Source organism: Mauremys mutica, chromosome 14 (assembly GCF_020497125.1).
Source record: "Mauremys mutica isolate MM-2020 ecotype Southern chromosome 14, ASM2049712v1, whole genome shotgun sequence".
Classification (NCBI taxonomy): Eukaryota; Metazoa; Chordata; order Testudines; family Geoemydidae; genus Mauremys; species Mauremys mutica.
In genome coordinates, this window is record NC_059085.1 from 45,580,038 (window position 1) to 45,607,809 (window position 27,772).

Below are 27,772 nucleotides of genomic sequence, written 5' to 3' on the forward strand. Positions count from 1 at the left end.
GGGTTTTAGAAGGGGCAGAAATGATACATTTTGTTCTGGGATGTTTGGGGACAGAGGCACATTCTCACTACTTTAGGCTCAGGGATTTTCTGAATTCTGCAGAGGTCAGAAGATACTTAAATTTTCCAGACTGCTTTTCCTCTGCTCCTTCTCTTTAGTGAATAGTTTAATTTCAAATTAAAAGGAAATGCTGTTGTCTGAAATGATTTATTCACTAAGGAAGAAAAGACCCATCCTGGGAATTTGCACTGGGGTGGATTTCAAAATTCTGAAGAGCAGATTTCCTAGCATTCCTGCCGCTCTGTAATTACAGCTCCTGACCTTGCTCTTGGTATAAGCCCATTCTCAGGGATTTATAAAATTGTTCTAAGTATGTTTATTTATATAGCACCCAGTGTGCACTGGGTGCCTCAGGGATCTTGTTAAGGCACTGAGGGGCTCGGGGGTCGTGTTAAGGCACTGGGTGCCTCGGGGGTCATGTTAAGGCAGTGGGGCTCGGGGGTCGTGTTAAGGCACTGAGGGGCTCGGGGGTCGTGTTAAGGCACTGGGTGCCTAGGGGGGTCGTGTTAAGGCACTGAGGGGCTCGGGGGTCGTGTTAAGGCACTGGGTGCCTCGGGGGGTCGTGTTAAGGCACTGAGGGGCTCGGGGGTCGTGTTAAGGCACTGGGTCTCAGGGGTGTTAAGGCAGTGGGGCTCGGGGGTCGTGTTAAGGCAGAGGGGGGCTCGGGGGTCGGGTTAAGGCAGTGGATGCCTTGGGGGATCGTGTTAAGGCACTGAGGGGCTCGGGGGTCATGTTAAGGCACTGGGTACCTTGGGGGATCGTGTTAAGGCACTGGGTACCTCTCTGGATTGTGTTTGTTAAGGCACTGGGGGGCTCGGGGGATCGTGTTAAGGCACTGGGGGGCTCGGGGGTCGTGTTAAGGCAGTGGGAGGCTCGGGGGATCGTGTTTGTTAAGGCAGTGGGAGGCTCGGGGGATCGTGTTTGTTAAGGCAGTGGGGGGCTCAGGGGATCGTGTTTGTTAAGGCAGTGGGGGGCTCGGGGGTCGTGTTAAGGCAGTGGGGCTCGGGGGATCGTGTTTGTTAAGGCACTGGGAGTCTCGGGGGTCGTGTTAAGGCACTGGGAGGCTCGGGGGTCGTGTTAAGGCAGTGGGGGGCTCGGGGGTCATGTTAAGGCAGTGGGGGGCTCGGGGGATCGTGTTTGTTAAGGCAGTGGGGGGCTCGGGGGATCGTGTTTGTTAAGGCAGTGGGGGGGCTCGGGGGATCGTGTTTGTTAAGGCACTGGGAGGCTCGGGGGTCGTGTTAAGGCACTGGGAGGCTTGGGGGTCGTGTTAAGGCACTGGGGGGCTCAGGGGATCGTGTTAAGGCACTGGGAGGCTCGGGGGATCGTGTTAAGGCACTGGGGGGCTCAGGGGATCGTGTTAAGGCAGTGGGAGGCTCGGGGGTCGTGTTAAGGCAGTGGGGGGCTCGGGGGTCGTGTTAAGGCAGTGGATGCCTTGGGGGATCGTGTTTGTTAAGGCACTAGGTGCCTCGGGGATCGTGTTAAGGCACTGGGGCTGATGGGAGGATTTTATTGTTTGTGTTTCACTGAGACTCAATCTCTCTCATGCAAATTGCTTAGCAGCAGCCCGAGTCTGCCCCAGTTCCTCTGCCTTGGAAGGGTGAAATTCACGTAACTTTCGTAAACCCTGACATGTACAGGGCTTGGGGAAATCCACTTTGCAGCCTGGGGCCACAGCACAGCCATACCCTCCTTGTGCCCTCTACTCCAGCTAATGCACAGGAATAGCAGCTACAGCCCCTCAATGCTATTTGTTAAGGCCCCAGACTGCAGATTAAACAGCACTCGCTGGGGTGGCTCTGTCATCCTGGATTCAGCACACCCTGCTCTGCTCCTGTAAATGAGAGAACCAGCATAGAGCTTCTCTCAGACATACAGAGGGTGCAGAGGTTCCCGAACGCAGTGCTGCAGGTGAGCTTCCTCACGCAGCATAGCATCCCCTGTGTCTCCTGCTTAGGGTGCATGCGCCCTGGTCACAAAGTGAGTGGGACTTAATTAGACTAACAAACTGAGCAGATGTCTCCAGCTTAGAATGTTACTGACTCTTCAGACACTCAGCAAAAACGCAATCTTCTCTCGGGGATCTGCATGGCCATGACTGAAGGCTCGAAGTCAAGCTGGCTTTCAGTTATAAGCCTGGGGGAAAAGGGGACAAGTGTTGGTTTGTTTTTGTTTTTTCTCAAGTGGAAAAATTTAGGGGGGTGCTTCAGGCACAAAGTGACCAGTGAACTTTTACTCAAACTTTAGGTGCATCAGAAAGTCGTGAACAAGTGAAAGCAGCGGATGGGCATGGGCACCAAGTATGGCGAGTACTTGCTAGTATAAGGTCACACAAGCGCCTTTGTTGTTTTTACAGGGGCTTTTGCCCCTAACTAATCAGAGGATTAGGCTGTCTTTAGGGGTTTGGCACTGGACACTCTTGCCCTAGAGGAGGGGAGCATTCCCCTCAGCTGCAGGGCTCTCCCGTTGTCCGGCTGAGCTCAACAGAAGGGTCAGCTCTGTCTTGCCATTGAAGTGTGACTATAGCATGAGTACAATCTTACGTGAGGATATTCTAGCCAATTCTACTGAAAGGAAACTACACATAAAAAACCCTTCAGTGTTACTGCTCTTGAGAGTTCAAGAGAAAAGGGGTATAGGAAGAAGCTGGGAGTGGACAACAGGGGATGGCTCACTTGATGGTGACCTGTTCTCTTCACTCCCTCTGGGGCACCTGGCATTGGCCACTGTCGGAAGACAGGACACTGGGCTGGATGGAACATTGGTCTGACCCAGCATGGCCGTTCTTAAGAGCAGCCTCCTCCACATCAACAAGGCCTTGTTTCTTCAGTGATATGCCCCATGAAATGCAAGAGGAAAGAAGGATGCGAAAGCCCTGACTCAAATGTTTACAGGTGTTTCCCTTCCATCTCAGAGAACAGCTATGTTGAAACAGTCACTTGGGCACACCAGATGCAGAGACCTCATCAGAGAGAGAATTTTGAAATAGGTGCTTGGGAAGGAAGAAAAGATCCTATTTCTTTTTTACATTGGCATTTGGGTGTTGCTCTTTTCTATGTTGAAAGGAGCCACCTTGCCATTAAAAACTGGATCAAAGCATTGGTCTTAACTCTGGTCTAATATCTTAACTCTGCTAGTGGACAATTCCTGATATTTCAGACAGAGGTAGTCAATTATTTTTGTGTCAAGGTCCAAATTTTGTGGTCAAGGTATAGTCAAGATCCAGACTCCAGAGAAAATAATAAAATGTAACAATAATAAGTAAAGAAAAGGATTTTGGGGTCCATTCAAAAGTGTCTGGTGGTCTGGATTTGGCCTGCAGTCCACCTGCTCCAGAAGAAGGTGAAAAACCCAACAGTAGTACATCTAGTAGCTAGTTATGAAGTACTGCACGGGAAACCGAGGGAAGCCCCTTCCTGACTGTCCAGATGATCAGTATATACCCTGAAGCCTATGATAACTACCCAACATGTAGATCTGGTATCTGCACCTTTACAAATACCAGATGGAAAGGGGCTGTGGGGAGCTGTGAACCTGCTCCTTTACCCCTGGGCTATACTACTAGAGTGGTAGATCTCAGCTCCACCATTGCTGGAACTTCCCCGTGCACGGAGCATTCCAAGGTGGGATGAAGACGGGGAGGGGCTGTGTCATGGATGGGAGGAGACAAGACAGGAGCATTCTTATGCTCCAGTGATTCTGCACCCCTGCTTTGGTGCACAGGGGTCATTCCAACAGGGGAGCCAACTTAAGACAGTGGTCAGGGCTGCCCCAGTCTGTGCAGGGGACCAAATGAACCACTGGGGTCCAGAAGAGGCTTGTGCCAGCAAATGGAAGAATATCTCCCTCGGTGTTTTATCCTCCACCTCTCCTATTTAAAAGCAACCAAAGTTCACAAAAATTCTGTCCTGTGAGTAGGAAAATCAGTTCTGCGGCCTCATCCCGTTCCTGGATCAGAAAGCTCTGGTTGAGGCAGAAGGAAACAGACATGATTTGGCTCTCAGAAGAGCAAGCTTTCTAGTGACAGGGGCTTGGTAATTCCTACTACACGTTACTGTCTGGTAGCTTTCTTTAAAGTAGCTGACCAATAAAACAAACTGCCTTCACATCAGTGGGGCTGGGCGCTGAGCAGGGGAGAGGAATTTGCAGTTTGTATCCTTCTTTTTTAATCATTTTTCTACCTTTATTGGTATTCATAGCTCACATTTTCCCGGTTACTGTCTGCCTGGGCTTTCATCCATTTAAAGAGCTCTTTTTCCCCCTGGTTGTTGTTGATGATGATGATGGTATAAAGACAGACGGTGTAACTGCTTATGAATGTCCTATTTTATTTCCCCAGAACCAGACAGTTCACTTGAAGACGTATATTATTTCCACATGCTCAGCTTAGGCAGCCCAGACAGTGTCTGAATCCAGCGGCCGGCTACCCCTTCTTCCTCTCCATGCAGATGGTGACACCTCTAGGTCTCAGGTGGAATTGCATGAAGGCTCTAGCACTTCAGGCTTATCTTTGTTAGCTACGGAGGATGTTGCAGCTTCATTGTAGCTGAGGAAGGCTTTAGTTTTTTAGTACATTTCTCTTTCCTCTTTCAGAAATAAGGGAAATGTGTTTTTGTCTGTTGGCTGGAGCAGACGACTGAGAGATGGGAGACCAAGGTTTATATTTCTGGCTGTCACTGGCCCCCCTATTTAACCTTGAGCAAGTCACCAACCTTGTCTGTGCCTCAGTTTTCTGTTCTGTGAAATGGGGCTGGGGATGCTTTGAGGAGCTGAGAGGAAGTGCACACTTTATTTTACCAGGAGGATCATAGGCTACTTCCTTGTCTGTCTAGTTAAGCAGTTCTAGTCTGTGTATCACTGGGGTGTCTTGGAACCAGTCACTATGGTTAATGTTAATTTGGGACAGAAAAAAAGCAAAGACTTGATATTCAAATATTTTTTTAATGAAGACCATAAAATCAGTTAACTTTTAAACTCCTGCTTTTTATCCCTGCTTCCCCAGTTAAACAGAAACCTTCTCCACACCTTGGCTTACAGCTTCTCTTAGGCAGTAACAAAGAGATGAATTTTTCTCAGTTTTTCCCTGAAGTGAGGGGAATTAAGGAATTTCAGTTCCTAACTATGAATCCAAATGCTGATTCCACAGTTCTTCCCTCCAGCAAACTCCCTGCTGCTCAGCCCACAAGGAGACTGTTTCTGCATCAATCATTTGTAGTATTGTAATTTTCTGCATATCACTGAAAAATGTCTTTGTCGAAGGATACCATCCACCAGACATCTCACACTGGGAGTCTGAGCTTCCCAGAACAAGACGCCTGCAACTCTCGCGGCTCTAAAGAATGTTGACCTGAAGAGCAGTGGTAGTGGGGTAGATTGAGCCATGCCCTCTGTTAGACATCCTGTGCTACCCATTCTATCCATAGGCCTTGCAGGGAGCATTTTCCAAAGTACCTCAGTCCTATTTCCAAAAGAGCCATCGTCACTTATGAGCCTGGGTCTCCAATGGAAGTCGATAGAACTTGGGCCAAGTCATATAGAAGTTTTTTAAAATTGTACCTTCAAGCAAATGGCTTGTGTTCAACCAGCAGCACCTAGAGCACCAAGTGGAGAAAGTTCACAGTGTGGGGCAGTCAGGCCAAAGTCAACGCCGGTACTTGCAGCCCCTTGTCAGAGTCAATTTTGAAACCCCTTGTTAAAAAGCCCCCTTTGCAAGTGGCTACTAATGTACTCCTGATAGAGCTGGTGAAAGCTGCACATGAGCCATGCCATTCCATTCCTGTAAGCTTATGTTGCTTGGATGGTGGCTTGTTTCCCTGTGGTAACCTTCAGTTACAGGGCAAGTGATCCTCAGGCCCTAGTGACTGACCCACCTTTTACCAGAGGTGATGCTGTGAACTCACCCATGAGACTCCTTACTAGAATTCCTCCTTAATGAACCTAACAGTCCTGCTAACATTCACTCTCTTTTTTGATTGCCTGGAAAAAATAAATTGTTAGAAATGCAAAAAAAGCATATTCGCTTCTCGTCCCCTCAATCCAATGTCAGAGTATTCCCTTTTCTATTGGTAGTAAAGGTTGTCTACATTAACATTTAGTTCACCACAAACAAGGATGTGAATCTGCCCTGCATAGCCTGCCACAGGCCAAGTGTTCTTGTGAACCCTACTGTGTCAAAGAGGACTAGATCAAAGCACATTAATGAACTCCTAATATGCATCAGTAGGGACCATACAGATAGCTAGTCTGCAGCAAGCTTCACACTCCAGCTTGCTGCAAACTAATTGTTCGTGTGTGTCACTCAGAGGTGCAACCCCTCCCCCCCCGCCCTCCCTCCCTCCCACCCACACAAGTTTTGCCATGGCAAGTGTCAGTTTAAACAACGGATTGTCAGCAGGAGCGCTGTATTTTGTCAGCAAAAGTGCCAACAAACAAGCTACACTGCCTGACTTTTAGTGACAGGGTTGTGTTGACACAGCCGTGTTACTAAAAGATGTGTAGTGTAGACAAAGCCTTGGTGAGTCTGTTCCTCTTTGCTAAAGCCATTGGAAAGGTTGCTGTTTCTCACTAGCTTATTTGGATTCTGTGAGCTGGGGACAGTTTCAGAATTCTGTCTGAAGTCCCAGTTATTTCATATTCAACGTGGGCCTGTCAGTGCTTAGAGTTCTTTTGATGGAGTCCTCTGTTGTGGATTAATACCTGCTTTTATGGCTCCCATCGCCATAGTATCTGATGGGCTGTGTATGTGTATTTAAAGGGCAGGTAAGTATGTTTGTAGAGAACAAGGGAGCTTGGCTAGAATTAATTGAACTGTGTTGCTTTAAGAAATATTTCACCATTTCAAGACTAACTTTATGATCCAGTTGTTGGATAATCTTGTTGAAAGTCTGAATAAATAAAAGCAAGATGGCCAAGCATGGCTAGACCTAGAAAAGATGGTGCATGTATTTCCATAGCCTCCAGTTTGTTTCAGCAATTTCCTCTTCTCGGATTATATGTGCGCAGAGAGGAGAGGGTTGTACAACTTAAAAGAAATTCTCTTTAGACTTGGAGATCATTTTTGGCTAGTAAATGACCCTGCTGGAATTTTGTCAGTGGTTGTGAACTGCATAGGAAGGGCAAGGTCCTCAGTTCACTTCCCCAAATGGTACGTTTCCCCAGGGACTCTCGCTTTTCTTAAATTTCTCCTTCACTCAGGCAGCAGGTTTCTTTTCACCACGTGAAGTGCTGCAGCCTGTTGTCTAGAGAAGTGACTGTTCCTGGAAATAGTCCTTATATGTTTTTCTGTGGTGATTAATATTGGGTAAATGTGAGTAATTCCCACTTTATGGGATCTTGTGGGATATACAAAGGTCAGGTTGTTGGCAGAAAAGTTCCAGCCACATCCAGGACTGGAAATGTTGAAACTTCGAAGTAAATTCTGCCAGGTGTGTTGTAGGTACACAGTCCTGTCTGCCAAACAAAGAATCTTCCCAGTTAAGGAGAACAGGACATCCCTGGAAAGTGAAGCAGTGACAACAGCACTCCTTTTCCTGTTTCTAGAATTTCACGGGTCTTTGTTTGAGCTCTATTGAAGTTACATCCAGCCTTGAGACTGAGGGTGTTTGTTTCTTGAAATGTCCCAAACAGTTTGGTGCTTGCAGTCTGAAATGTGGGTAGGTGGAAATCTATCTGAGATTGGTCCTCAGCAGAGTAGCTTGAACTGACCATGCAAGAAACTACTAGTACTGTAGGTTCTGAGGACCCCCAGACATCATAGAAAATAACCAAGCAGTCCTAGTTCATGAATGTGAAGGAACTCAAACCATCATCTGTCAGTTTAGCCAGGTCCTTTGGGCAGTTCCTATCACAAAGTAGTCCTGGGAGAGGGGAATCGGAACCACTGGAAGCTAGGTTCTATACAGACACCACAAAATTAGCTGCTGCTGAGCTCTTTGAGTGAGAGACTCACTCCTTTCTCTACTTCTGCTTTTATTTTTTTCCCCTTTACTTTTTACATTTTAGAAGAGGTGGTTGAAGATGTGGAAGGGCTGAATGAGACACCCGCTGATCCAGAAGAGCCTAGTAAAGAGCAAGAGAGTGACGGTGACAAGGACCAGAACAAATGGACAGGTGGGTTTTGCTTCCATTTCTACCCCAAGTCCAGCTAGCCTTGAGGGTAGATAGATGGTCAGAGTGGCTTGTAAGGGCACTTCAGCTGATGCCTTGTTCAGCTCTGTAAATCTGGGCCTTCATATTTCTTCCGTTTGATTTTATTTGAAGAGGGACTTACAAACTCCATAACATTTTCAAACAGATATTTCAACTTCCATCTATTAAACTTCCTCGTTAGTTCATGTTTTTACTGAAAATATGTCCCCTTCCAGCCTCCTCCTTCTGCCTGAAGTTACTAATTCAGTGCCCAAAAGTGTGTTGGGCTTTACAAACAGTTATGAGAGTCCCTATCCCAAAGTGTTTTTGAGAGACATGGCATGATGGGAAAGGAGGTCATGGAAATGGCAAGTCCTGAGTTATGTGGTCATTCTGCAAATTAGCAGGAAAGACAAGGGGGGGGACAGAAAGTTACAGGCAAAGCAAACTGTTGCTTTGCTTAAAAAGTCTATTCAGGTGACACCATCAACACGGCTGTTGCTAACACTTTGTTAGTGAGACTGACAGAAGGTTAGTTTGTTTTCTCACCATTTGCTATTTGTATTGCAGTGTCACCCGGGCACGTCTACACTGCAGTAAAAGACCCGCGGCTGGCCCAAGTCAGCTGACGGGCTCACAAGGCTCAGGCTGTGGGGCTATAAAATTGTAGTGCAGATGTTCAGGCTCAGGCTGGAGTCCAGGCTCTGAGCTTCTCCCCACTCATGGGCTCCCAGAGCTTGGGCTGCAGCCTAAGCCCAGCATCTACACTGCAGTTCTATAGCCCCACAGGCTGAGCCCTGTGAGCCCGTCAGCTGACTCGGACCAGCCGCTTCTGTGTTGTGGATGTGCACTGTGCAAACATAACAGTGAGACTCCCCCTGCCCCGAAGAGCCTGCAATCAGGCTATTTCATAGAATCACAGAATCGTAGGACTGGAAGGGACTTCAGGAGGTCATCTAGTCCAGTCCCCGGCACTCATGGCAGGACAAGGTATTATCTAGACTTACTGCTTTTTTTACTTTTTGCTAGAGTTGTACAAAATTTTGACAACACGATTGAAAATACACCATGTTTTTGCTTGTGAGAAGTGAAAAATCTCACTCTTTGGAAAATCCCTGCTCATTAGAAATGGAGAAATAAGCGGTTTGAGGGTCACTGCCACTCCTGGGAATAGGGTCACAGGCAGGTAGCAGTTCCCCTTGGCAGCATGGTTGTGCTGACCAGTTCTGGTTACTTGCAGGTAGGGGAATTAAGGGGGATTCTCATTTCCCAGTATCCAAGTCTGAGGAGTTCTGGCGCTCTGTCCTGGCAAAGAGAGAGGAACTCAGCAATTCCCCCTTAGGGTTGTTTATGCTGCCGATCTAAAATGTTCCCCTTCCGCAAGCTAGCTAGACAGAAACACAGATGTTTGGCCCCATTGACTCTGTCTTTCGTGGCCAGCACAGAGAGAGAGCGAGAGCGCGCACAGCTCTTCCACAGGCTGCCATCTCCAGTATAGTTCCCATCCTGTTTACAGCTGCTTCTCAATGAACCACAGCTGAAGGCCGCAGGTCTCTGCAGTGCATACAGTCTTACCGGGGTTGGGCATTATGATCTCTGCTTTCACCTCCAGGAAGAGTTTTGATTCTTTCACTTTCAAAGGGCACGTCAAGACTGGGAAAATAGGTTTTGTTTTAACACATTACGACTCATTTTCCAAGTCTAGACAAGCCTCAACGAGCATGCAGAAATGTTTGTGAATCCGTTCTACGCAGTCCTCCTCCTTCGTCTCCCTCAGCTTGAACAAAATGGTGCCTGAAGGAGACCCAACTGACGACAGTCCTTTTCCAAAGCTCCTCCCGCGAGGCTGCATATCTCCAGGGAGAGAGGTAAAAGTCTGGCATGGATTAGAAACTGACTAAGATACAAGAAAAAAGAAATAAACGTTTAGTTTTCACCATGGCAAAAGGTTAACAGTGGAGTGCTCCTAAGTTCCATAATAAGACAGTGTTGTCTGATTTATTGATAACAGGAAAATGGGGCCAAAGGTCAGGTGGCAAGCGTGCTGGTGGCAGAAAGTTAGGTAAGCTGGAGAAGACTGTGAAGAACTTCAGACGGGACCTACTTAAACCATAAGATCTCTGGGGCAGGGACCATCCTTTTGCTAAGTATTTGTACAAAGAGTAGTACAATGGGACCCTGCCCACTGGCTGGAGCCCCCAAACACGACCACAATACAAATAATTAATCATCATCAACCAGGGTGAATGGGCAGCAAGATTGAAGATGAATGAAATTCAGTGTCAACAAATGCAAGGGAAGCACATTGAAAGGACTATTTGAACTATTTGTAAATGTTAATGTATTCCAAATTATCTCACAGTGCTGGCACGTTGGTATTCGTAGCACTGCAGGAGAAAGTTTAAATTTTCAGATTGTTTTCAGTGATATATTTTAATTTTTTCACATAATTTTCTTAGTTTTGTAAAACTTTTTTTTCACCCACAAAATCTAAATGTTGGACTTGGACTTTTAAGGCAGGCTCCTTGTATTATCATTTTCCTGTGAAATTCCTAGCCCATCTTTGATGTAAGTGCCATGTAAACAAGAAATACTAAAACCAATGTATAGCACCTCTAAGCTTTGCTTAGTGTAAAAATTCTCTAAAGGGAAATAAACTATTGTGTGTTAGGCCTCACTGCTGTAACTGGCTCCACATAGGCAGGTCCCTGCGCTTCCACAGAGCCCCGGGAAGCCAATGGTGCACTGGACGTGCACTGGACTTGCCCTGGCCAGAGTCTGTAGCAAGGTCAGGGACATGGAGTTTAGTGGGATTTAAGCACATGCTTAAGTGCCTTGTTGAACTGGGGCCCTAATTTCTGTCATATAATAAAAATACCCCACATTATTTCAAACCAGAGAAACACCGAAACCTTTTCTTACTGGAGCAGCATAGCAATGTGAGTGTAGCCATGTTGTCCCAGGATATTAGTGGGACAAGGTGAGTGAGCTCTGTGTGGCTCGAAAGCTTGTTCCTCTCACCAACAGAAGCAGGTCCAGTAACAGATATTGCCTCGCCCACCTTGTCTCTGTAGGTATACAGAGCAATTGTAATTTTACAATTGAGTCCGTTCTGCTTCCAGAATCCCCTTGAAGACAATGAAAGATCAGGGCAAGGGGGAAATGCAAGTTCAAGCACTCATGTGAGCCAGTGAACAGGGCTTTGGACTGAAAGTCAAGAGACTCTGATGTTTGTTTATTTGCATTACGGTAGCACTTAGGAGCTGTAGTTATGCACAGCACCCACTGAGCTAGCCACTGTACAAACACAGTCCCTGCTCCAGTGAGCTTACAGTCTAAGTATAAGACAGGAGACAACAGATGGATGGGGGAATACAAGGAAACAATGAGACAATAATCCGAGTGGTAGCCGTGTTAGTCTGTACCAGCAAAAACAACGAGGAGTCCTTGTGGCACCTTAGAGACTAACAAATGTATTTGGGCATAAGCTTTCGTGGGCTAAAACCCACTTCATCGGATGCATGCAGTGGAAAATACAATAGGAGTGTATATATATATACAATATATATATACACATATATATATATACACACACACACACACACAACATGAAAAAATGGGTGTTGCCATACCAACTGTAACAAGGGTAATCGATTAAGGTGGACTATTAACAGCAGGAGGAAAAAAAAACTTTTGTAGCGATAAACAGGATGGCCCATTTCAAACAGTTGACAAAAAGGTGTGAGTAACAGAAAGGGAAAAAATTAGCATGGGGAAATAGTTTTTACTTTGTGTAATGACCCATCCACTCCCAATCTTTATTCAAACCTAATTTAATGGTGTCCAGTTTGCAAATTTATTCCAGTTCTGCAGTTTCTCACTGGAGTCTGTTTTTTGAAGTTTTTTTTGTTGTTGGAGAATTGTGACTTTTAGGTCTGTAGGGAGGTTGACGTGTTCTCCGACTGGTTTTTGAATGTTATAATTCTTGACGTCTGATTTGTGTCCATTTATTCTTTTGCATAGAGACTGTCAGGTTTGGCCAATGTACATGGCAGAGGGGCATTGCTGGCACATGATGGCATATATCACATTGGTATATGTGCAGGTGAACGAGTCCCAGATGGTATGGCTGATGCGATTAGCTCCTATGATGGTGTCCCTTGAATAGGTATGTGGACAGAGTTGGCAACAGGCTTTGTTGCAGGGATAGGTTCCTGGGTTAGTGTTTTTGTTCTGTGGTGTGTGGTTGCTGGTGAGAAACTGCAGAACTGGAATTAATTTACAAACTGGACGCCATTAAATTAGGTTTGAATAAAGACTGGGAGTGGATGGGTCATTATACAAAGTAAAAACTATTTCCCCATGCTAATTTTTTCCCTTTCTGTTACTCACACCTTTTTGTCAACTGTTTGAAATGGGCCATCCTGTTTATCGCTACAAAAGTTTTTTTTTCCTCCTGCTGTTAATAGTCCACCTTAATTGATTACCCTTGTTACAGTTGGTATGGCAACACCCATTTTTTCATGTTGTGTGTGTGTGTCTATATATATATATATATTCCTACTGTATTTTCCACTGCATGCATCTGATGAAGTGGGTTTTAGCCCACGAAAGCTTATGCCCAAATAAATTTGTTAGTCTCTAAGGTGCCACAAGGATTCCTCATTCCTTTTGCTGAGACAATATTGTTTAGAGGAGGGATTTGAAGGACGATAAGGACATCGCTTTCCAGATGTTTAAAGGGAACTTCTTCTAAGCATGAGGGGCAGCAAAAGAGTTAAGGTGCATGTTTAAAAATGTAACAAGTGGACAAGGCAGGCTGACATCATGATCTGATCCAAGGCAGGCGTCCACCTTTTGATAACGAGTGAGAGATGATATGTTGGGTAGGGGCAGGTAATGAAGGGCCTTGAAACTGAAAATAAGTAGCTAATGTTTGATGCTATAGAGAAGAGGGAGCAAGTGGAGGGATGCAAATAGAGGAGTGACATGGTCAAAGCAATGGGCTAGGAAAATGACCTTCGTAGCTGTGTTCTGGATATGAGCAGAGCAAGACTGCATTCTCAAGGCCAGAGAGAAGGCTGTTGCATCGAGATGTGAGATGATGACAGCTTGGATGAAATTTTGTAGCTCTATGAATAGGTAGGAAGGGGTGGTATCTTAGAATTGGCAAGATTTAGATACAGCCTAAATGTGAAGACTTTAGAGGAGATAATGCCTATGTATCAGGCCTGAGTGACAGAGAGTATGATGGTGTTATCCACAGTGATTGAGAAAGGAGGGAGTAGAAAGAGCTTTAGAGGGGGAGGGAGAGAATAGGACCTCCACTGACTCATTATGTGACCCTTCAGAATTTACTTAACCATTCTGTGCCTCAGTTTCCCACCTCTAGAATGAATAATTACCCACCTTAGTAAAGCACTGTGAGATCCTCTGTAACTTATAACCATTATTAGCTTTATTGCTGGAGCAGAGTGAAAAATGTCAGTGGTCAGTCAACACTGCAGTTGGCCTTCTTCAACCACTCAGCATGGTGTGCCAGAATGAAACCTTTGTAAGATATTTGCGATGAAAAGGAAAAGACTCAGCACTTTAGGTTTCCCTGTTTCACTGCAAATTTATAAAAATTTTCCAGTTTTAAAACAAGTCTGTGAAATTTTCTTTTTTTTAAATTCGTAAATAGAACAGATTATTCCTGAATAAAAATGCCCTATATTCAAGTAACATTCTCCCCCGCGCCCCAAAAAAATCAGCATCTTTTGTGCATAATGATCAGTTTTCAAATCAAAATTTAGAATTTTTGCATATTTTGATGTCAATCCAGCCATTTCTAGAAGGTTTGGCAAAAAGCAAAATCATAAAATGGGCCACAATGAAATTACAAATGGGTTTTCATTACATTGCACAAAAAAGCTCTATCATTTTTTGCACTCACTAGTCCAAATGCTTTGTATGCATGGCAGACCCCAGAGCATGGCCAATGGCTCTGAACAGTCAGTAGCTTTTCATAGGAGTTCAGAATGTTTGTGCTTTTTTAAAATCAATTATTTATTGGTTTAGAAGCACATTGCTAATGTTTCCTGTTCCTGGATTGGGCTTGTTTGCTTTTCATTTTCATTACAGTAGTGGGATTAAATAGCTTCTGCACATTCAAGAGATGCAGCATGAGTGGTCCTGAAGGTCCTTTCTACCTGTCTGTCTTTATGTTCGAGCTCTTCCAATTTTAGTGCCAAAGAAGAATGACAATTCTCAAATCTCAGCCTCTGAGCAAAGAATAAATCATGTTTTCATGATTAACTTCAGATTCATCACAAACAAGCAAAAAACCACAATTGTTGCCTGACCGTATTTTCAAATCATGAAAATATGAATGAATCCTAGATGTAAATGTTTAATATCGGACACATTGGTTTCCACCGAGAGTCCTGAGTCATATCCAGGGAAACCCATTCAGGACTTAAAGAATTTTGTTTTATTATTTTTAAACATGAAATATATAATGTTGATAAAATGTCAGAGAACATCTCAACCTCAAGTGACCCTGCTATATGAAAGACTTTATTAATGTTATCAGTTGTATGGACTTCAGTACATCAGTGGTTTTTTGTTTTTTTTTAAAAATCACTACTTAAAATATAGATTGAAATGAAATATTTCTGAAGGACTAGCCTGAAGGACTTTGAAAAAAAAATCATTTTTTTTTAATTCATGATGCTCACCTAACCCTGAGCAGTTAGTGCAATGGAGCATCCCTTATTTGAATCTGTGGTAATTGCTATTAAAGGAGGGATTAATGGGCTGCTGAGAGCTGGGAAATTGTTGCAGAAAAGTGTGTTTATGGAGTATGGGGCTGGCAGGCATGATTTCAATCGGATTTGACATGTTTAACATAAATGTATACTGCACAGCTCCTGCAGTTTATGAATAATTCCTACAGGTCCACTGCCTTTCTAATTACTGAAATTGAAAAAAACAGGTCAGGCACATCCTGGCGGAAATCTATTACCACCCCTCCCCCCTGTCTTTTTTTTAAATATCTGTAGTTTTGGTGGGCACTTACTGTCTGGGATATTGGGTGACATGAGAGTAAAGGAAGGGGAGAAATCAGGTGGGGAGAGGAAAGGAGAGGCAAAGGCAGGAGGTCATATTTAGAGCAGTACTGGATCCCTGCTTCTGTCGGACTGAGGGATGCACAAATAGGGGGATCGTGCAGCTCAGTGTAATTGCTCTTCAGTCTCAAGAGACCAGGAGCAGACTTCCAAGGCACAAAAGGGCACTGAGGCACCCAACTCCCATTGAAAGCCCATGGGAGTTTTGTGCTTACGCATGTGTCTTGGTATCTTGCAAAAACTCCCCCGGAGGCTTTGCTGGCAAAGCTTTGATGGCTCATCTCTAAGCCAGGACACCATCTCCAAGCTCTGACTTTACTTGCCTGTCTATTATTCGTATAAAGGAAATATGGTCCACGTGCTGCTGGGGACACTGTTCTCTGGCCCAGGACAATGCTCTGGAAGGTCTTGTTGCTGAATCTTACAGTCATAGAAGGCAGAGACAGAGAGGCGCATTAGGGCCCCAGCACTGGGCTCAGTTGTTGCTACAGGGCGGCGTTGTCTAGTGCTTTGTCTGCCCTACTTTGCAGTGTCCCTTGCGCTGAGACTCCTTCCGCCTCCCCTTGGGAGACTCTCAGCCTGGGACGGCTCAGTGCCAGGGAGTTCTTTGCATGAATTTGCTCTTCCCATTACATCTTGTTACACCTCCTGTCCCAGCCTCAGTAACTCCTCTCTCCCGCTCTGTGTAGAACCCTCCTTCTCCTTGGAGACAGATGCTTTCTCCCATTTCCTGGGGAGTCTGTTAGTCAAGCCCCATGGATTTAGCATTGCTAGTCTTTCCCTCCAATCAGCCCCTCCAGCCCCCTGCTCAGCTTTGTTGCTCTTCTCTGAACTTCCTCAGTTTATCAGTATCTTTCAGCCAGTCTAGTACTCAGAACAGACTGCAGCATTCCCAGTGCCATCACAAGAGGGCTCTGTAGAGAGGAGCTGTCCCCTCTCTGTAGAGAGGAGCATTTCTGCATGCAGCCCACAATGCCATGGCCTTCTGGTGTCGTATTACATTGTAAACACCTATCTACTTTGCCATCCATTATAACCCCAAAGTCCTATTCTGCACCTGCTACCGTGATAGCAGACCCAGGTAGAACATGGAAGTCCCTCGCTCAGTGTCCTTTAAACACAGATTAGTCTTGTAGTTTGGCTAAAACTCACCTATGTTGCAGGGTTATAGTATACAATGGGAACGTGATTAAAACAGTTTAAGCCTGTCTACACTGCAAGATTAAACTGTGTTTTATCTGTTTTAGAGGACATCTTTATTATAACTGGATCCCTCAGCAGGGGAACAGCTATAATGCTGGTGTGACCTAGTCTTCGACACTCCTAATTCTTCTTCCCACTCAGTCTCATTGTTTGATTATTTCCTCCTAGATGCGTTAGCAGCAGTTAAAAAAAATAGACTCTCGTGGCTGTTCTGTCCATGTCTCTAACCCCTACAGGTCTTTTTCTATTCATTCTATGTCCTCACTGCTATTGACAGCTCTTGCCAGTTCTGTGACATGCTGCATAGCCATGCTGTTTGCTGCCTCATCCAGACTAGAAATGACTGAACCCAAAAAAGATCTTGTACTCCTCACTGGACACTTCTGCACTGCACAAAACTATACCTTTTAGCCTTAGCCTTAAACTTTTTCTATGGTCTTTGGTCCAGTTTTAAGTCCAAATGAGTTTTTGTACCCAAGCCATTTTAATTCATTTTTCAACTAAGATACCATGAGACTCAGTATCTGCAAACTATTGAAATCCAAATTCTGCAGTCCTTTCAACCACTCATTTGGTAAACCTCTCCCAAAAAAAGCAACCAAGATTGTCCCCCAGCAGTGCCCATGGTTTTTAATACTAATGATTATGCTAGGAAGAAAAGGTACAACATTAGGGGATGTCCTCGTATGCATGACTTGTGCATTGCAAAACAATGACCTAATGATTTCATGTACATCCCAGTAATAATATGCTCTAAAGATATGGGACAGTACTGCCCAAATTAGAAAGGTAGAAAATATTGGGCTTACTCCACAGCACAGTCCAAAGGTAACACTGCTCTACAGCCAAAATGCTTCTGAAATAAATGTAGTCAAACTTTTACTAATTCTGGGTCACTGAGAACAAAAATGATGCTTAAAATTGTTGATTGGCTCTAGTTTTCAAGATATGCTATTGGGTCAGTATATACGACCCTTGACTTGGGAATAGCGGAGGATAAGTGAGTTATAAAGGGAAGGGATCTCAATTTAAACCAGAAATGACTAAAATACATCTTTGACTGGATCTATGAATAAATCTATGACTGGGTTTGGACAGTACTTGCTTTTTAGGCAAAACAATGAATGATGCAATCTGAAGCTGGTATTGCATCATACATGATATGAATTGCATCATGTTATTCCTAGAAGTCATGGATGATGCAATCATAACGAAGCTTACATCACTCTGCTGAACAAATTGCCCTATATCAGCTCTAGAAATCATACAGTTTCGTGCTCTCTTATTTGTCAGTGTTTGATTTTGCAAAGGGACACATTTCTGTTTAGCCAAAGTGAGCAGAGATGCCTTGTACTTGTGTGAACAGTACAGATAACTTCTGCTATGTTTGTGGTGAAGTGACTTTTGCATCACAAAAGCACAGTATAACCACTATAGTTAAGAAAGCCTATCACCTTTATTTTGGCTGCAAAATTGGAGATCAGGACAAGAGGTGGGCCCCACACATATGCTGCAACACTTGTGCAACAAATCTTCGCCAGTGGTTGAACAGGAAAAGGAAATCTATGCCTTTTGCAGTGCCAATGATTTGGAGAGAGCCAACAGATCATACCAGCAATTGTTACTTCTGCATGGTGCCTCCAGTTGGGAAAGGTGTGTCAAAGAAGAAAAAGTGGACTGTGCATTATCCAAACATTCCATCAGCTATACGCCCAGTACCCCACGGAGAAGGACTGCCGGTTCCTGATGCACCAGAATCATTCTCACTTGAGTCAGACGAGGAAGAGGATGAAACTTCTGGTCCTGAACCATCAATGTCACAGGACCCACATTTTCTCCCATCCTCCTCCTCTGAACCACACCTCATAACACAAGGTGAACTGAAAGACCTTGTCAGGGATTTGGAACTACCCAAGAGTAAGGCAGAGCTGTTGGGCTCCAGACTACAGCAGTGGAATCTCCTGGCAGGTGATGTTAGGGTTTCCATGTTTCGTGACCGTCAAAAGGATCTTGTCCCATTCTTCTTCATGGAAGGTGATCTTGTAGCCTGCAACAACATCGATGGTGTGATGGCAGCCCTCAACATCGTTCACGATCCAGATGAGTGGAGACTGTTCATTGATTCATCGAAGACGAGTCTTAAAGCTGTTTTACTGCATAATGGCAATGTTTTGCCATCAATTCCAGTTGGTCATGCAGTCCATATGAAGGAAACCTATGACAACATGAAACAACTTTTGAGGTGCATAAACTATGACCAACATCAGTGGCAGCTTTGTGGCGATTTGAAGGTTGTTGCTCTCTTGCTTGGTCTGCAGACTGGATACACAAAGTACTGCTGTTTTCTCTGCGAATGAAATAGTCGTGCAAGAGATTCCCACTACATCAAGAAAGATTGGCCACTCCGACAGTCATTGGAGCCTGGGAGGAAAAGTGTTCAGCATCCACCACTTGTTGAATCAAGAAAGATTTTGTTACCACCCTTACACATCAAGGCCATTGACAAAACACAAGCAGCTTTCAAGTACCTCCGTGGAAAATTTCCAAGGTTAAGTGAAGCTAAGATAAAGGAAGGTGTCTTTGTTGGTCCTCAGATTCGTGAACTTCTTCAAGATGATGCATTTGACTATGCACTGCGTGGCAAGGAAAAGACGGCATGGAAAGCCTTCCAGTTAGTGGCAATAAATTTTCTCGGAAACAACAAGGCAGACAACTACAGGTTTTTGGTGGAAAACCTCCTCAAGGCATACAAAAGCCTTGGTTGCAACATGTCACTAAAGATACATTTTTTGCACTCTCATCTAGATTTTTTTTCCACCGAACTGCGGAGCAGTGAGCGACGAGCACGGCGAGCGATTTCACCAGGACATTGCAACAATGGAGAAACGCTATCAGGGCAAATGGAGCCCATCAATGCTTGCAGACTATTGCTGGACAGTGACAAGAGATGCTCCATTTAATGAATACAAGAGAAAAGCCAAGAAGCGCCGAGTAGACACTGAATAGGACTAAACTATGTACATAATAGTTTTTTGCCTTTTGTTTCATAATAAATTTTATTTATATAACCCTTTTGCTGATTTTTAAAGTGTTACATAAACAGGACAGGTGAAATATTATCATGTAAAGCAACCATAAACACATGAAAAGACCTAGGTTTACAATTTATGATTAAAACTCTACTATCTATACAATATACATAGACATAAAATGTAAAAACTTAAATATCTTAGAAACAGTAGCCAATCAGTTGTTTTAATTGTCATATTTGAATTCAGCACATCAAAATACATAATAAATAGCACATTTTATCTCTGAAGCAGACGACTTCTCAAAAATTGTAGACCAGTGAATTGAACGCTCTTCTTCTGAGGTCCAGTTTATTTAGTCCTGACACACGTTGGCCGTTTAGGCCACACTCCCAGTTCAGTCTTTCTCTCCTCTTGTGGGAGGAGTCCCCAGCTTTCCTTCTCAGAGCTGGCTCTCAGTTCAGTGACTCTTTCTTCAGGCCCTACACTCAGGGTATCTCAGGGGCTTCCCTGCTTTAGCAGGCCACACCCAGGCCTTCCTGGCTGAGGCCACTCTGCCGATCTCCGGGTACTCTCTGCAAGAGCCCTTCTAACTCTCCACAGTAAACAGGTGTGGCTGAGCCCTGGCCTCTAGCCCTTAAAGAGGCAAGCCACCCTGCTGCACCAACTTAAACTTCTTGTTAACTTCATGTTGTTGTCCTGGCCCATTGCTCTGACCATGTAACTCCTGTAGTTGAATCCTTCTGCTGGATCCCCCTGTATCAATTTCAAGCTTCTTATCTTGACCATCAAGACCCTTCATAACTCTGCTAGTCCTAATTTCTCTGCTCTGGTCTCTTGTGACATTGCATCCTGTCCCAGTCTGGTCTGCCAGCTACAGCTGCTTTGACCACTCCCTTGTCTGCTCATCACACATTCCTCCCTACTGTGTCACCTTCATAGAGCATAGTCTGCAGGGCTTTTCCTGCTGCGAAGCCCACAGGAAATCAGCCAACCCTTAACGGCTGGTCTGAAGGGGAGCTGGGGAAAGATGATAGTATTTATTGATGTCACTACAAAACGTGTATATATAATAGATTGTCTTCTTGTCTCCCACCATTTGTGTCTTGCTTGTCGTTTTATATTGTAAGCTCATTGGTGCAGGGACCACATCTGTCTGTGTGTGTGTGTGTAGGAGAACAGGCCCTTATCCTGTTTGGGGTTTCTGGGTGCTGCGGTAAGGTAAATATTTAATAACAGTTCAGCTATTCAGACTCACTGCAGAATGAAACGTATAACTCAAAGCTAGAAAAATAAATCCCTTTGACCCTTTTCAGGGTCACGCTTTTAAAAGATAGACAAAGGTCTGTGTGCGAAAGTGCACTTGCAAATATCTCTGTGTATTTAATTCTATCTACTGTATGATCCTATTATTCATCAAATGTGGGTTTGAAAAAATCCAGTAGAGCAACAGGCGATACTCAGTCCTATTAGTATGGCTACAACATCCCATTAGGATGAATGGGACCTTTGGGGAATAGGGAATGTAAACAGACAGCGTTTCAGAAAGAAACATTCTAACCATATGTTATTAACACAAAAAGGAACAAACGTGCAGTAGTGCAGCAATATTAGACAAGGAAATTCCATTTCAGTGAGGCTTAAGCTCTAGTCTCATGGTTTATTATGTCACTAGAATCCCTCAATGGAATTATTGACTTGTATTTATTCCTATTATATTAATATAACTGGTGTGTTCCTGCTGGAATAACAAATGTATGATAGAGAGATCTGCCTGAAACTTGATACCAAAGTATGCAGGATTCCAAAGCTGTTTCTCTGTGTGCTCCAGTGAAGAATACTCCCCAGTGTAAGAATGCTGCCTCACCACTCATCCACTCTGATAAAGATAGGAGGGTGAAGGCCTTATGGCGTAGGGGAATGAAAAGGGATGAAAGAATCCTATCACTTCTCCAAGCACGGGCTCTCCAGACAGAACCAACAGGGACTCTAAGGATACCTTTCTACTGAATGAGTAAAACGGCCATGCGGAGCTCTCACTACAAAATCCTCTACAAGAGGCAGTCAGATTTAACTTGGGGGTTAGAGTTTGGTACAAAATTTCAGAGTGTAGGGTCCCATATGGTTGTTCCAGGAAAAATTTGAGGAAAAGGTCTGAAGAACCTGTCACTGTGGAGAAAGGCCTGTGGGAATCAGCAACCCCACTGGGTAATTGTAGTTTCTATCAGGCAGCGAAAATAGTGTTCTAGTGGGGTTGAAAGTGTAGCCGAGACTAGCTGCTGAGCTAGTACGAAGAGTATTTTCATAATCAATCAAGGTAGCAAAAACCCTGCTGTAAATTTGTGGGGCAGGTGGCAAGCTGGTTTACGGAATGCAGGGAGATGAGAACCTCTGGCTTACGGAAAGCAGCATGAATTAATAATCATTTAATTGGCTCCTCCATTATGTTGCTGGGTCGGGAGATGGAAGTTTAGATGAAGGGCCTGTCAGTGGTACTTTAGCTAAGAGAGTCTGATGGTTGAAAGGTGGGGGGTGGCGGCTGCCTTTGGCCTTTCCACAAGGCTCAAGCATAGTCAGCTCTTTGGGTCCCTCACTATGTTAACCTCTGGGGTTAGCAAAGAAAAGGACGAGCGTCACTTCTGGGTGGCATCCCCCCCTTTAAAATAGAGAGAGAGAATCCCCCCGTGCTGCAAAGCAAGTGTTGTCTGGCATAAGCACTGAAGAAGTAGCCTCTCAGAAATGCTTTAGGAGGGTAGAATGCCTTGCAGCCATACTGCTTTCAGGTGTGGGTGTGAGGTATGTGTCTTCTCTGTCTGTGGAAAGGTATATTCTTCTAACCTCTTTAGTTCTTTAAACCTTGAGATGAGCAAATCCATGCACAAATTACCTCCTGCTCAGGACATTTATCACGTTTTCATTTGTTTTCTTGAGCGGAGCCCTGGTCTGCAAGCAGGATCTCTCCTTGGCCCCTAATTGTGGCACGGGGGTATGTGTGCTGGATGAGGTTTGGAGGAAAGTGAAATACAAGGTTTTCAACACTTTTTTTTTTCTGGAAGTTTATCCTAGTCTACTCTGTAACAGATGAGTAGGTCAGACTGACTGTGTGTGATGTGGTAATTAATACACATTCTTTTCTAAGTCTGTTTTGAAGCTTTATAGTCAATCACTGAGTGTGCTCAAGAGTGATGCGGTTTGCATGCTCCCTTTCTCCAGAATGTAAAGGAGTTCTTAACTCCCTGCTCTGTGACACTGTCCCACCACTAGTTCCATGATGGCTGACCCTAAGATCATTCATGTACTTAGATCTGACATACCGTAGGTTTGGGTGGGTGTCAATTAGCAGTAACTTGGTCTCAGTGTTGATAGCCCAAATGGGAATTTTATCTTTAAAAATACTCCTTAGCATGTCTCTTGAGGCATACATGTTGAGAACACTGAAAACAGCCAATTCATCTTCACACCCCTCCTATGGAGTAAACAAGTATCCCTATGTTAGAGAGGTTAAGGCTGGTGAGCCAGATCAGCTGCACTGAGGAGCACTCGGAGTTCCAGGGAAAGGGAGCAAACTGAATTTAAACTCTCTTTTGCTGGAATGGTTCCTCAGCTGAAGTTAGTGGTCTGAAATGTTGCTATATCTTGTTCTGACTGCCTGTGGCTCCAGGGAGCCATTATGGAAGACAGAGGTCACCAAAACCCAGGGATGCCCCAGCCACACCTGGCCATGCACCCAGCAATAGCAGGAAGGTTAATGGGGGTAGCTCCTGTGTCACCAGAGGATCCCCCTATTCACCAAGGGCTGGCGTAGAGACAGGCCTATGGCTCCAGAAGCTGGCTACGCTCGTTAGGGCAGCTTAGTAGCTGCAGGTGATGCAGAGCTGCCCTAACAGCCCAGATGCTGTTTTCAAAAGGGTGCACTAATTTAGGGTGCTTCAAACACCCACGGTCTGATGTTCAGAGCAGCCGAGCATCCACAGTGCCAACTGACATCAGAGAACTGCCAGCACTCAGCACCTCTGAAAACAAGCCCCTGTTGTCTGAAGCTGGGCTCCCAAAATTAAAGACTACCTCTGAAAATGCAGGTGACTTCCCAAGATGTGTGAGTCAGCGGCATTGCCAAAATACAAGAACCCAGGATTTCCTGAGTTAATTGCTCTAGTCTGCCATGGATTACACCAAAACTTATTCCTGTGGAAGAGGAGATCATATTTTTGGAAATTTCCAAAGATTGTTTTTCCCACATGTTAGCCATAAGGTTTGAGAGAGATGGTTGTGGTTTTTTTTTTGACAAAATTAAGTAGGTCCTTAGTGTTTTATTTACAAAACCATAAAGCATTTGAATTCTTTACCTTGGAAAAGTGACTGTGGCACGTTCCCAGTAATGGCTTGAATCATTTACTGTACGATAGCATATTTATTTTCCCTTGTCACTGTGCAGGTGACTTCCATACACAACTCACAATAACACTCACCAGAAGTTACACAGATAAGTTCTCTTGCGTGTTTCTCAGAGAAGAGACCCCAGTAGATTCTAAGCACAAAAACTTTTTCCAAAAAATAGTTCTGATAATTCAGTGGGAGATTAATGTGACATCTTACCTAATGTCACAAGTAACCCTCTCAAAGCCAGTCCCTGCTCACTGAATGTCTCCTGCAATGTTTCGATCACAGTTCATTCCACTGAGTGAAAACCAGAAACTTACGTTGTCAGTAAAGGACTAGTTCTATTTTTATGTTCCTTGTTACCGACAAGAGGTGTCATGAAGATCATGGTGATAAGTCTGATTTCGACCACCAAATTCTGGGAATGTTCATTCTGAGCTCACCTTGGGAGCCTCAGGCCAACCTAATGTCTCATACCGTAGATACTAGGGGTGTGGCAAAGCAGGGCACAATAGGGAGACTTTGGGTAAATAAAACATTGGTTTAGACTTTAACACAGACTTTTGTGTTTAATTACGGTTACCTTGTCCACATTGTGCCCATGAGAACATCCATCTCCTGCATGTATATTTTTACATTTAATGTATATGAAACAGGTGGTTAAACTGACTGATAATAAATCTAGGAAGGGGAGTTTTTATCCTGTAGGGACTCTTCCTGCCACAAACATTGCAGGAGAAGAATCACTAGATACCTGTTGCACTCAACAAATAGTAGTTAAAGGGTTGAAGTGAAAGTTGATAGAGCCCAGAGAGTCCCTCCCCAAACCATGCTGGAGACCTAATTACCAGTCAGTGCAAGGGGACAGGGCCAGATTTACACCTTATATGCCCCTAGGCACAGCATCTTCAGCACACACACACCCCTCGCCCACAGACCCCCTCCACAGACCCCACCACAACTGTACGGCACCTTGCACACCACTACCCAGCGCCCCCCGCCCACAGACCCCTCCCCACTGCCCAGTGCCCCACCACCACAACTGCCCAGGGCCCCACACAGAGACTCCACTGCCTGGCACCCCAACACACATAGACGACCCCCACTGCCCAGAGCCCCTCCCTCCCCAAGACTGGAGGTGACTGTGTCTGCCAGGCTGATCGCTCTGGCCCCTCGGTCATGGTGCGAGCAGCCAGGCTGGAGCAGGAGCAGGAGCAGGAGCAAGGCCTGCCCAGGCTGGGCTCCCTCAAGTCGCATTTGCCTGGCAGGGCCTGCGTTGGACTGCTGAGCTCTTCCCCTGCCACAAGGGCCTGCTTCACCTTCCCTGCTGGTAGGAGCGCCCAGCAGGGCTGCCTGGGGCCGAATCCCCCTCAGCCGGCCCTGCCCCCTGCTGGGACCTGGGAGCAGCAAACTTTGCATTTTTAGGCACCCCTAGAACGCTGGCGCTCCTAGGCATGTCCCTACTGTGCCTCACTGGAAATCCAGCCCTGGAAGGGCATCCTAAATCTTGTAGGGCTCTGTGATTCAAGTCCCCATGAGTAGGGAAGGGAGTACTCCTTGTATTGCTGCCTGACTGTGTGCAGACAGAGCTTGGGGCCTGATGCCTGACTTCCCGATTGTGGTTGACATTTTAATGTCGGAGGTCAAACTGAGGAGTGGACAATATCAGCAGTAGTTAACCTTCTTATTGGGGCCACTCACCTCACGTCACACAGGGACCAGCCAAGGCAATTTAACACTGGATCATCTTCTACTGCCACAACGAAGGAGTTCTTGCTAGGAATTGTTCTTGGGAGGGTGGGGGCTCATGAAGCACAGCCGGGCTCAGTGCTATTCTGTCACACCATGAATCAGATCTGGAGGACTGTTTCCCGTGGCGTGGGGTGGGGCAGGTAGGTAGGTAATCTTCACCCACAGCCCTGATGCTCCATTTGTACTGTGAGATTACTTTCCTTTCCCCCTGAAAATAAAGTAAACTTCAATTCTGTAGAAATCTTTTTAAAGAAGCTCCATCTCTGATCCACAAGGGAGGTTTTAGATTCAAACAGCAAGTTTGTGAGTTGAATAAAAATTCTTGCTACGTGGGCAAGATAATGGTGGGTGCGTTCTGATGTCTGTAGATTTACCATGAAAGCATTGACTTCTTTTACACTAATAAGCTGTAGGATTGGCCTTTTTTTAGTAGACTGAGCAGCACAAAGGTCTTAATGGATCCTACACATGTTTTTGGGGTATGTGCTTAAATTTGACACAGAGGCATTAGACCACTGTAGGAGCACAGGACTGAAATATCAGGGGTTCTGCAAGACAGGAATTAAGTGCATTAGCAGAGCTATGTGACGAAGAACTTGCCAATCATCTGTCCCGGCTCTCGCCACTATATCACTTGGACACATTCAGGAGCACTAACATTCATCAAATCCTCTCTCCATGAGAATGACACAGGTCCTTTTATGTCCATTCATAGTGTCTGTCTGACTCCCTGTTCCTGGAACTGGTTTTGCACTCTGTTTATTTTATGAATGCTTAGTATTGGGGGATTGTTAAATGTGTGAATTAGATTTCCGATTTTAAGGCACATTTTGGAATAAATCCAATCTCGGTAGCTTTGAAAGGGTTTCTGGCTTGTGAATGACATATCTGAACTGTACACTGACTGCAGCTTCTGAAGTGAAGTGTGGTTGGTTCCACAGCATCAGGTTCACAGTGTGAATAAGAGATTGGGAACAAGCTATGGGGGAACCAGTCTAAGAATGTTACAGCACCTGGTTAATCGGCAGCCAGTCTATCATGTTAAATATCCAGCTGTCATGTATTATCTTTCAAGTGAAAATGAATAACTCCCATTAAAGGTGAAATGGGTTTGAAGTCGATTCAAGACAGATTATAGTACTGTTATGAATGTGTGTTCGGGGGGGTGGGAGGGCTGTGTGTAATATCCCTGTCTTTCTAGTTTTTAAATAATAGATGTCCTAAAAACTTACTTACTCCAGGTTACCAAGATACAGGGTTTATAGGTCATAGGATGTGCATTCTGGGAACAGCGTCAATTTCCTGGAATATTTTCTGCATTGAGCTCTGATTCTGTTGCTTGTATGTATACATTTGAATTTGAATACCATTGCTTTGTTTAAGGTTTATGTCTAAACAGCCATTCTTGGTGTCCATATCGGAGCCAGTCCCACTGCTGGTGATAGGCCAGGCTCTGTCACCCAGACTTCCGGGGGATTTCAGTGGGACTGCTTGGTGGAGAGTAAGACCAGCCATGCCCTCTGCCCAAATGCTGAGTGCATTCCACACTCTGAACTCCCAGCTGCTGCCAGTCTAGGAAAGTGAGACTGAGTAGGACCCAGATGTGAATCTTCTGTGTTGCACCTACCACTGCCCTGGGCTGGCTTTAATGAATGAATGCCTCACAATGCTTAGCACGCTGTGTATGAACCTTTCTGCACTCAGGGTAGGAATCTCATCCTGCATTGTCCTCTGTATAGCCAACTCTTCTGGAAGGAGGGGAAATCCTGACACTCAAGCGCTGACATATGGCCAAGTGGTCCAATCTCACATGTAAACACAGGAGAAGACTGTCTTGCATCTACTAGATTTTAAGCTGACCCAGGGAGTCCGAGTGAGTGGTTGTGCTTTTCTGCTTGTAGCTGTATGGATCTGTCACAGTTCCTTCTTTCTTAGTGCCAGTAATGCCAGATAGCAAGAGAGAAACTCGTACTTTCTCCCTAGCATGTTTAGTAAGATGCCACTTGGCCCCGATGTTCCTCCTCGTCAAATCCTTAGACTGTTTGTTTCAAGAAAATACAACAGCACAGATGGAATTACTGATCTTTTCATCCAGCATGAACCCCTTTAGAGCTG

At 44.9% G+C, this 27,772-nt stretch overlaps 1 protein-coding gene across 1 annotated transcript in view; it reads left to right on the forward strand.

Moving 5' to 3' along the window:
• Nucleotides 1–27,772, forward strand: part of ZFHX3 (zinc finger homeobox 3) — a 217,911-nt gene that overhangs the window by 159,893 nt on the left and 30,246 nt on the right. Inside the window, exon 5 of the mRNA XM_044986910.1 lies at nt 8,059–8,166. Coding sequence (XP_044842845.1) covers nt 8,059–8,166 — 108 coding nt within the window. The remainder of the gene's footprint in view (nt 1–8,058; nt 8,167–27,772) is intronic.